Source organism: Mustela putorius, unplaced genomic scaffold (genome assembly GCF_011764305.1).
Source record: "Mustela putorius furo isolate JIRA1106 unplaced genomic scaffold, ASM1176430v1.1 tig00000224_pilon_pilon_pilon, whole genome shotgun sequence".
Taxonomy (NCBI): domain Eukaryota; kingdom Metazoa; phylum Chordata; class Mammalia; order Carnivora; family Mustelidae; genus Mustela; species Mustela putorius.
Genome location: NW_025421321.1, coordinates 5,249,599 through 5,260,044, shown reverse-complemented (window position 1 = coordinate 5,260,044; position 10,446 = coordinate 5,249,599). Strand labels below are relative to the sequence as shown.

The 10,446-nt window shown below is 47.6% G+C and overlaps 1 protein-coding gene across 5 annotated transcripts in view; it reads right to left on the bottom strand.

Annotated features, from left to right (window-relative positions):
- Positions 1–3,080: 3,080 nt before the first annotated feature.
- The window catches only part of UXS1 (UDP-glucuronate decarboxylase 1), a 90,158-nt gene continuing 82,792 nt past the window's right edge, over positions 3,081–10,446 (bottom strand). For all 5 annotated transcript variants that reach the window (XM_045077610.1, XM_045077611.1, XM_004764362.2 and 2 more), the window contains 4 exons: positions 10,339–10,399; positions 8,127–8,184; positions 6,118–6,221; positions 3,081–3,952 (listed from right to left, as the gene is read on the bottom strand). In XM_045077610.1, the coding sequence (XP_044933545.1) occupies positions 3,821–3,952; positions 6,118–6,221; positions 8,127–8,184; positions 10,339–10,399 (355 nt within the window). In that variant the 3' untranslated portion in view covers positions 3,081–3,820. The remainder of the gene's footprint in view (positions 3,953–6,117; positions 6,222–8,126; positions 8,185–10,338; positions 10,400–10,446) is intronic.

Here is a 10,446-nt window from a genome sequence, read left to right as displayed (position 1 = left end):
TTGCCTGCCCTCGGTCTTTCCTGTGCACATGCGCACATATATTATCTGGATTTCCTCCTTATAAAGATGCCAGTCAGGAAGGATTTGGGTCCATCCTAAAGACCCCCCTTTAACTTAATAACCTCTTTAAAGACCTTATCTCCCAATATAGCCTGCATTTTGAAGTCTGGGGGATTAGGAATTCAACATGTGGATTTTAGATGGGACACAAGCCCACCCATTCTGACATTACCGTATCCCTCCTCAGGTCCTGAGACCTAGTTGTCTGCTTTATTCTATGCATTAACAAAATCCTCCTATATGTCTTATACATCGTGTCCACAATTTTAAATTGTACTTTAGCAGGAAGAAAAGGCAAAGTCTGCCTACTCCATCTTCTTGGAAACAGAAGTCTCCTCCTTACATTTTTCTTTATGTTTGCTTCTTTAAGAACTGGCCTTCCACGGTTGGTATGTGGTAGGGTCAGCTGTTCTGACTCTGCATCCTGGGTCTTTATACCACGTCACATTAGTTTCACTTCAAATAAAATGTGTAAACAATATAGAAACACAAAATTCAAAATGTACCCAAATAGCAAGACTTTTGACAAGCATTAAAGTTCTTAAACAAACCTTTTTACCAACATGGAAGGAGGTTACAAGTCATCTTTCTGCCCTAACTGCTAAAAACCAGAACTGCAAAAACCCCAACATCCCTTCTTAGAGGCAATAGGGTAGTGAGGTCCCAGGGCAACTTGCTGTCCCCCAAACTGAAGACTAACTGGCAAACGTACAGAATTGCGACTTACCGGAAGAGCAGGTTCTGAGTGAATGAGGGCAGAACCATCTGAACTGTAACTGACAAAATGCTGGAGGCAAGATGTGGACAAGTATGAGTTAAAAAAAAAAAAAACAAAAAACAGGTGGAGCCTATCATAGGGGGACGCTGCAATTTGGTGAGTATTATCTCTAGGATCTCAACCTGGTGTTCACAGGTAAAGAGTAGAATTTCGTGCTCAGGAGACGAAAAGGAACTGTTTTGAAGGACAGCAGAGGACTCTTTTCTCCCTAACAACACCTGCCCTTGGGAGGCCCTAGTTCCTCAGTCTAGCCTGCTGGGGTTATATCAGAGCCTGGCCTGAGGAAAAGAGGGAAATCATGCCAGCTCTGCTAGACGCTGTCCCACTTCAAAGAAGAAAAAAATTTTGAGATTTTTTATCATAAAATCCCTACTTTTCCTTCCCCACAGCACAGCTGTAGATGACAATGACCCTTGTTCCCCAATATGCCTAGGGTACAAATAGGACACAGTCAAGAGTTTTTAATACAGAGAGAACAGGTGGGTTCATCTTGGTAATTAGGACAAAGCCCTTCCAGAGTCTTTGAAGCAGTGTTTATCCCCACCTCCGGATACCGTATGTAGTAAATCGTTCTCAAGGCAATGCAACTCTTCAATTCCCTATCAAATATAACAATCGACCACAGAGAAAGTCTAGGTAATACACACAGATCACTTTCATATGCAAATTGAAACATTAAAACTCCCAGTTCCTCTGTCCCAGGAAATCACAGACTTCCCAGATTTCCCACAGTCTCTTATGAGGCCAAATTGTAACTCATTGTCGCGCCCAGACCAGCCTTTCACTTAATACAACTTCAAAACTGAGAACAAAGTCAAGCCCCCAATCCTACTCAGAATTATCAGAGGGACAGCCCACCCAGTGCCAGCGCCAGGACCGAAGACACACCACAGCTCATGGAGCAGCCTTAGAGCCAGGCTCACTGCTGAAGAGCAGGCAGGTGAAATCCAGCAGGTTCTGACTCTGTGATGTGCACCTTGCTTGAGCTCACTGTCACTGAAAGAAGAGGTGATGTACCCCAGCGGTGACGCCCAGATCAGGAGCCAGTCCTGAAATGCAGGGGGCACCGTCATCTAACCAGCCACCTGTCCCTCCCCAGGCTCCCTCAGTACCACTCTCCTCTCTCCCTGGGACAGTCATGCACTCAATCCAAAGCTCATGTTATTTCCCTGGATGTATTGCCCTTTTCCTTAGGGGGAATTACACCCTACGCACCCCCCTTTCCCTTCTTCCTTGTTCCCTGAAAACTTTTATGAAAATCATGGGGACGAAAGTCAAAAGGACTCCAGCATTCTAGACATGAGCAAATAACAAGATAAGAGAATTCTGAACCCCAGGGCTTTTGGGTACCCCCAAACTGCTCCGCCCAGGTTAAGATTAGAAAAGTTCCCTCCAGGTCTCTGCTCATTCTGCGATGTCTGGACGCTCCCAAACTTCTCAGCTCTGTTCACCTCTGCCCAGGAAATGGTGTATCGCACAGTTGGGGACACAATAATGACAATTAAAATAAGAAACCTTCTGTGAATCCTCTTTCACACAATGTCTGATCGAGCAACAATCCCAAGCTCCAGAATCTTCTGGGGAATTTAGCATGACAAATAAAACAAAACCACAGCTTCCTTGGCCTGGACTCAGCAATTCTGACAGGAAAAACATGTCCAATTAAAAAAAAAAAAATCCCCAAGTGATTACGAAGGGCAGGCGAGTCTGGCTTACCCTGGCTGGTTATGCAAACAGGCATTCTGTTTAACTGCTCAGGTTCTCCTGGTGCCAGGTCAGGCTCTGTTGCTGCCATGCAGAGCCAGCTGGCTTGGAAAATGCAGTGGCTTGAACTCCCTGCATTGTTCTCCCAGTTATTCCAAAATGAGTATGAAAATCCTAACGCAAGAGCTTGAAAGAATTCTTAATGAAAGCAAAAGCTCTCAAAGTTTTCTCTCAATGTGCCTCGTTTACAGATTTTATAACAAATGGCCCTTCTTTTTCTCCATCTGCTCTGTGCTGCCAGGGAAGGACATGCAGCGATTCAAACCCTGGGTGGGACTGGAAAAGTCTCTCCACGCAGCAGTGAAGATGATACGCAGATTCAGTCTCAGGAGCAGAGCAGTGCTTTTAACACCCACTCATCAAGTTACCTATACCAGCCTGGATGTTTTCGGAGTTTTCCTTTAAATTCTACAGTATTTTTTTCAGCAATCCAACAATACACTGTGCAAAGCAGAGAGCCAACCTTTAAAACTACCAGTGTGTTCCAATATTTTATTAAAATAGCATATTTAACCACTTTTAACCAAGAATACGTTAACTTTGTCCCCCCACCCCCGCCCCAAATACGCAGCACAACACAGTAGTGATTTCAAATATCCTTGATCGTGATAACCAACGGAAGTATTTCAAAGTCAAGTTTGCAACTAAAACCTAGATCTTGGAAAAATTCTGAATTAAAAGAAACATAAAGCTCTCAAACAGAATTCTTTAATCTGCCTGAAGAATAAATGCCGGTGTGTCACCCACCTGACAATCCTAAATTTTTTGTTTGTTTGTTTTTGTCTTTATGCATAGTATAATGTCTCATTTATAAGTACCCACTTTTATAAATAAAATTGGCATTTTTCACCCCATTTAATGTTCCTTTTCAGCTTCACAAAGAAACCAGTAAATAAAACTGTCAATGACAGTCACGACATATGCTCTCATAGCAAGATAAAAAACGTGAAAATACGCAAAGATGCATCTACCCTATTTTACATAAAAAGACAGATTTTAAAAAGTGCAAGGCAAAATTTGCAGTTTTCTGAGGGGAGTTTTTAGGCACATCCATTTCTTTAAAGCAAGCTTCTGAATGAAATTCCAGTTTGTTCTTCATGACACCTGTTTAAGTCTTTCTTTAACCAAAAAAAAAAAAAAAAAAAGGAAAAGAAAAAAGAAAAAAAATACATCCCATCAAGTGTGAAACGGGATCTCCCGTCCCAATAAGTGAGGTTTTCAGTTATGGCGTGTCCGTCCTTTTTTTATCCTTGCGGGCTTTGGTTTGGGGATGTATTGATTATTTGCCTGGTACTCGAGTTCTTTACGGAAGTAGTGGATGGCTTTGTTTAAACCTTCTTCCAGCGGGACCTGTTTAAAGAGAAGCGGGGGGAAGGGGAGACAAGGTCACTGATGCAGGAAACGCCAGACATCCCCGGGGCTTCGCAGGAAGAAGTGCTGACGAGTGCTCTGCCCTCAGCAGAGGCACTCACAGCAACGCGGGAGGCTCACACGGCATCACGGATCGCCAGGAGAAGGTCCTGCCAAAGCTGCTTTCAGAACGCACTGGGCGATTTGACAAATGACACCCCTGACGGACAGAAGACAGGCTCTCGTTCCCAAAGACCATGAACTACCTCTTGCTGATTTGGGGTCTATCCAGTTTGAATCAACCACAAAGAACGCCTGAAAAGAATGCCTGCGAGTGTGTGCTTTTCTTTCGGAAGGAAGTGTATGATGGAGGGAGGGTCCTTAGGAAGCACCTGTGTGACCCACACACCTCACTCTCCCACGGGACATTCACTCCCAGGGACCTAACAGACCAAGTCTGAGAAGAAGCTATGACGACACCATGGAAGCCCACAGGAAATCCCAACAGCTGCCCATGAGAACAAGGGGAAAAGTCGGGAGCGGAGCACTGCCAAGGGCCACCCGGAAACTGATAGGGGAGAAGGCTCTATCTGTTACCTTGATGGTGGTGATGGTTTCATGGGTAGAGAAATACATCAAAATTTACCCAAGTTGTACATTTTAAATACAGGCAGTTTGCTATATGAATTGGCCTCAACAGCACCATCAAAAAGACACAAATAGAAGAGAATCAGGATGGATATATGACTAAGTGCTTCTTTGGACAAGATCCCTCAGAAATTACTAATGAGCTGGAACTAGCAGGAAGAGAACTAGTGGTAGAGGCCTCATCTTCTAAATGTGTTAGAATGTTCCACATTGAAACTCCAGAACAATAAAAAACCTACATACTTCACTAAGACAAAAGCAACAGTTACTACATAGCGAGTGTGCATTTAGCTTTTCAAAAAATATTTTGTTTGAAACACGGGGGCTCTACTTATAAAAGGACCCATGGCAAATGCCTTCTCAAAATGAACACATGTACTTGCTGCTGCTTTGTGTGGCGGGAGTTCTTGGGTATGGTCTGGGCGTGACCATATTTTTAGTGCATTTGACAAATCCCTGTAGCCCTCAGATCCTTCAGAGCTGTAGTTCCAGGTTAAAAAAAGATCCGACTGGAACTCTTGAGTTCCTTTAAGACCCAACACTGTGGGAGTCCATTCATTTAGCTCTCTGGAGGGCAGCAGAAGAGAACATCTCAAAACACGACTGTGGGAGCTTTTTGGTATACGGACCACGCTGGGGCCAGGGTCTTGAATAAGTGCAGGGTGAGGCTCTCTCTGCACTCCTCTGACCCGTCAAGTCCAGAGACAGGCTATCCCAACAGAAACTCAGCTGTCCTGAGTCCCTTCCCAGAGGGGTCAATGACCAGGGAGCACTGACTCTCATAGCAGGGGAGGGCACTAGACACGGACACCAGGTACACTGTCACTGGCTCTCTCATCTCCCATCTGTTCTTCTAAGGGCCCATTCACCATTCTTAAAAATCATCTACTCTCCTTTAAAAGGACTACATACCCCTCATCCCTATTAAGATGGTATTTAAGCCTAATTCTTATGCCACCTCTTGAGTAACTTATGCTTCCCTGGGTATCTCCTGTTATCTACCTGCGGGATGCACACTACTCTTGGTGCATTTCCCCGCAGGCCACAAGGAGTCTAATTTAGTCTAGGAGCAACAGAAAGTTATGGAGGGTCACTGCTCCCTGGCCTATGGTGTCTCACCCTTCCAACCTGGAGTTCCACCTTCCTGGGAACTGGGGTGACCCTGCTTGCCCCAGTTCCCACAGCAATCTCGCCCAGCCCTGCATGTCCAAGGACATCCTGGGGCAAGTGGAGACCGGCAGGTCAGTCAAGGTGACCCAGAGAGCACACGGCCATTGCCCAGGACACTTCTTTCATGGAGTAAGCCATGTGCGTGTGCAAGTTTACAAAAGCAGACTCCACAGTGGGCTCCCATGTCTCCATCACAGAATGAGTGAATGTGTGTCTCCACACACAAAATGAGAAGCCACAGAACAGGCTGGAGAAAACCCTGCATCCTGTCCGCCCAAGCACGCTAGTGTCTGCAAGGACCTGTTGTGGGCCTTTGTCGATGGAGCAGCACGGGGCCCTGCACTCACCACCGGCTCCCACGCCAGCATCATCTTCGCTTTTCTGATGTCTGGTTTTCTTTTCTGTGGGTCATCCTGGGCTTCTGAGAGAAACTGAATCTCACTTCCACTACCTGCATTAAGAGAAAAGAAAGGTAAGTGAAGCACAAACCACTCCAGGTGGGGACTTTCACTGTAATCCTCAAAGTGAAACCCCCTCCAGGCAGTGAACAAGGCTGCCTTGTTCACTGCCTGGAGGGGACAGAATGCATTTCCCACGTAGCCACTGAGTCACATGGGGGACTGGACCTCTGGCCCCAAGAGAACTGGTTGAGAGGCAGTCACTCCCGAGGAAAAGGGCAGGGCTCCCTAGCTGCCGGCTCCCGGGCAGATCACCCATCATCAGCTAACACAGCAGGCATGCGCACAGAGCCAGACTCCAAGTCAGTAAAAGTGGCAAATGTCGTGTGCAGTCACCTGTGATGACGATGGCCCGAGGGAGCCACACCTGAGGCAGTCATGCACTGCAGGAGCCCCTGGTCTGGAAGTGGCCTGTCATCTTGTTTAACCAAGTAGAGAGCAGGAGGAAATGACCGTGGGCCAGTTCCTGGCTTATGCCTTATGGAAGACTTAACCCTTTCTGCACCTGCAGGTGGGAGCTCTGAGCCAACATGTAAGGTGTCCAGCTAACCTGCTGCAGAGACCACGTGCAGCAGGACACAGAGCCTGGCTTGTCCAGCATCCTAGCGGGGCCCAGACCCTGCTGGCCAGCAGAAGGAAGCCACGCGAGGGACCACCAGCAAAGACCCAAAGGAGAAACCCCCCAGCGGGGGCCAGCCCTGAGCACAGAACCACAGAAAACACAGCAGTTGCTATTGTAAGCCTCTGCAGTTCAGGGTGGCATGCTACTTAGCCTTTCATAGAAGCACAGTGATTATTAATGCCTGAGGATCTTATCAAGATGCAGATTCTGATCTGGAAGACACGGGTGGAGTGTGTGATTCTGCATTTCTAACAAGCGTCTGGGTGATGCCAAAGATGCTAGCCCCGGCTCCCCACTAGGGGTAGAGGTTTTGGATAGCCTAGTTCCTGGACAAACTGTTATCTGAGCACATCCCTGCCTTACCTGGGATGAGACAGGTAGACCCAGAGTGGGAAAGCTGGGGAAGCAGTCTTGGGGAGGCTGCTGGGGTGACACAATTTATGACTGAGGAAGACCAGCCCCCTTCCTGTCCAAGTGTCCAGAGCTGATAAGAACATGCTGGTAGATGACAGCTCCGAGTCAGGAAGGACAGCCCCGAAGAATCAACTCAGCTGAGCAGGGGTGTGGGCAAGCAGAACGTCCTCCATCAGGCTTACCCCAGTCTAGTCTAGGGAGCCACACTCCAATCTGGTTGTGTCCTGTATCAAACGTCTTGATCAACCATGGAAAACAAAGCACCCTCCCCAAGAGCCAGACTTCCCAGAGCTCTAGTAAGCATGCTGACGTGACGAAGGGCTCACCCCGCATGTAGTGCAACACGAGGGCTGTCTGAAACACACAAACTTCTTACGACTTTCAGAGCCCGCCCCTGGGGTTACTCCAGTGTCTACACTGCTGCCAACATGTCACGGCCATGTTGGCTGGCACTGCCAAGAACTTGAAAGTTGCCAACAGATTCCATCAGAAACACACAAGCTGGTACTGGGTACCACTCCCGCTTAGCTCTTCGAAATCTCATTGTCATCACTGCCGATGTTTGGAAATCAAACACTTGTCACCTGTGTGGTGCGATCTACACAGTCCCACCTCAAACACCCAGAACAAATCTACTCCCACTCCACCCCCACCTGCTGAGGTGCTTGTGAACACAACCCAACCCCTGCATCGTTATCTTTCCATTACTTAATTAAAGAATCAGAAGACAATTAAGTGTTCCTGATAAAGTTCTGCTTTTTATCCAATTCAATTAGCTCGTATTAATTACACATTTTCTAATCAGGTTGTTATTAGCTGATAGGGTGAGTGCAGCCAATTTCATTCATTTGGTCTTACTTACCAACAAGGCTTTTAATTAACTGAGCAAACTCTAGGATTGTGTGTTCTTCCGGGTTCCCCTAAGGAAGAAATGGTTGCTGGTTATAAGTGTAATCACAACAGCAGAGACCGCCACGCAAACCACATGCATTTCTTCCAAGCACCCACGGGCTGACTCCGGCATCTTGGAAAAATCAGGAGGCTCCTGCCTCTTCGTGTTTCCTTGGGCACTTCCTGATCGGGATGATGACTGATCCACCCAGTGAAGGGCTAAACTGTGTCTGGTCCTGCTTTTGCCCTCTAGACGAAGTGTCTGTTGACAAGAATGCCCCTCGGCTAGGTCAGGTGCTTCTAATATGGACACACGGTACATGTACGGTACATGTGTGTACCAAGAGGCAGGTCAATTTCCAGATCTAACATTACTGTAACTGCATTGTTACTCTGCATACAAGTTTAGGTCTGCAACATGAGCCCTCCTAAGACAATATAATTCCCTCCGGGTGCACTGTGTCAACAACTTAAGCAGTAACAGACTTGCAAACTTGCACGTGGGAGCAGTAAAGGAACTGAAATGCACTCGGCAGATGAGGGCTCCAGATAGCCAGAGAGAAAGCCTCCATGTGGTTTATAGTGTGAGCATGCCCTTAGGGGACATCAAAAAAAGCCATTTTTCTCCTTTCTTGCATCACACAAGACAGCGGCCACTTGCCCTCTTCCCTTCCCATTCCTGCTATTCTTACTTGCCACCCCCTCCCCCCTCGTAAGAGACCACCATCAAGTGTGACAAACAGGTGTCCCACATACGCTGCACTTCCAACTTCCTGGTAGGGCCCTGTGTCAAGGCCCCCTTGGAAAGAAAGAAGGAACCCAGTATCTAAAGAAAAGACTGTGGCTCCTTGGGGAGTGGGGGACATCACTGATAACACCCACATTTTAAAGGGCCTGGAGCAACAGCCAGGTGAAGGTGGCATGGCCTTGACAGTGACAGCCAGGTAAATGCTCGGAAGAAACTGAGCCCAAGACATGTCTCATTCTATTTCTAATTTCATGTTTCTGGAGAAGTGCACAAAGAAGTGGTCAACAGCCCGACAAGGGAGTTACACCTCCACTTTCCTATTTCTTAAGAACTCCCTCCCAACTCAGTGAAAACGGATGCAACAGAACATGTTTCCAATTGCTGGTTACAGAGAGAGGTTTTTGAGTAAAGTGGTTTTGAGGAATCAGCAAGCATGGCCACCCCTGTGGACCTTAAAACCTTGTAGGAAGCCGGAGATGTGGTTTTTGGGAGAACCTGAAGCTGACTCCCAGGTTTGCCAAAGGGAGGGGATGGCTCCTGATACGCTAATGTCAGGGCCACTGGCAGGAGCAGAACATCTAGAATGATGGGCAGTCTGCACTGGACACTTCACGTTCTCAATCAGATGGAGTGAAGCTCTTCAGAGGACAGGGAGTGAGAGGGTAAGAGGACTCCAGACAAGAACACGAACTCTGGCTGAGAGCTGGGGAGGAGGAGACTCAGAGGGCATGACCCTGCCTTCCCAATCCTTGGGAAGTTACCCAACTGTGGCTGCACTGGACTAGCTTGAATGGCCCCCACCCTGAGAAGTAAGGCCAGTGGGTAGCTCACAGAGAACGAGATTTTAGTTCTAAATGTAAGGAAATGCTTCCTGCCGGTGAGAACTGGCCAGAGACAGAATAAAGTCCTTTGAAGAGACACACGTTCACCAAGCAATACAAACGCATAGAAACATGGAGCAAAAGAACCTTACAATCCCTCCAACAGGGAGACTCTGGGGCCCTAGGAAGCCATGAAGGAAGAAGCAACAAAGGAGCCCTGAACAGGCGGCTGAACTACAGACATGATCAGAACCTGGGAAACGTTCTTAACCTCCTCGATCTAAAGCTCACTTAATTCTCAGGGAGATCAGATGACACCGAACAACAGAGAAAGGAATGCACACAAAAACCATCTATAGACTGTCATCAAAGGCTTTCACAAATGCTTAGACCCAGGCCCTTCAGGATGATGGTGATAAACACTCACGCATGCTGTGCAGACGTGCTACTCCTTGGCACACACGGATCTGGGGTTTCTCCCCCTCTACCATTCAGCAAGCAAACACAGGCATGCAAATAAAGCAAAGGCTGCGGCTCTTCATGGTTTCATAAAAGCACGAAACTCCGGCCTGTTCCGGCGGGGGGGTCGTGGTGGGAGGCGCGGCCATACTCACCAGGTTGACCGGGCTGCTGACGTTGCTGTTCATGAGAGCCACGAGGCCGTTCACCAGATCGCTGGAAGAGAAGGGAAGGCTGGGTCAGGCACCGCCCGCCGCAGACCC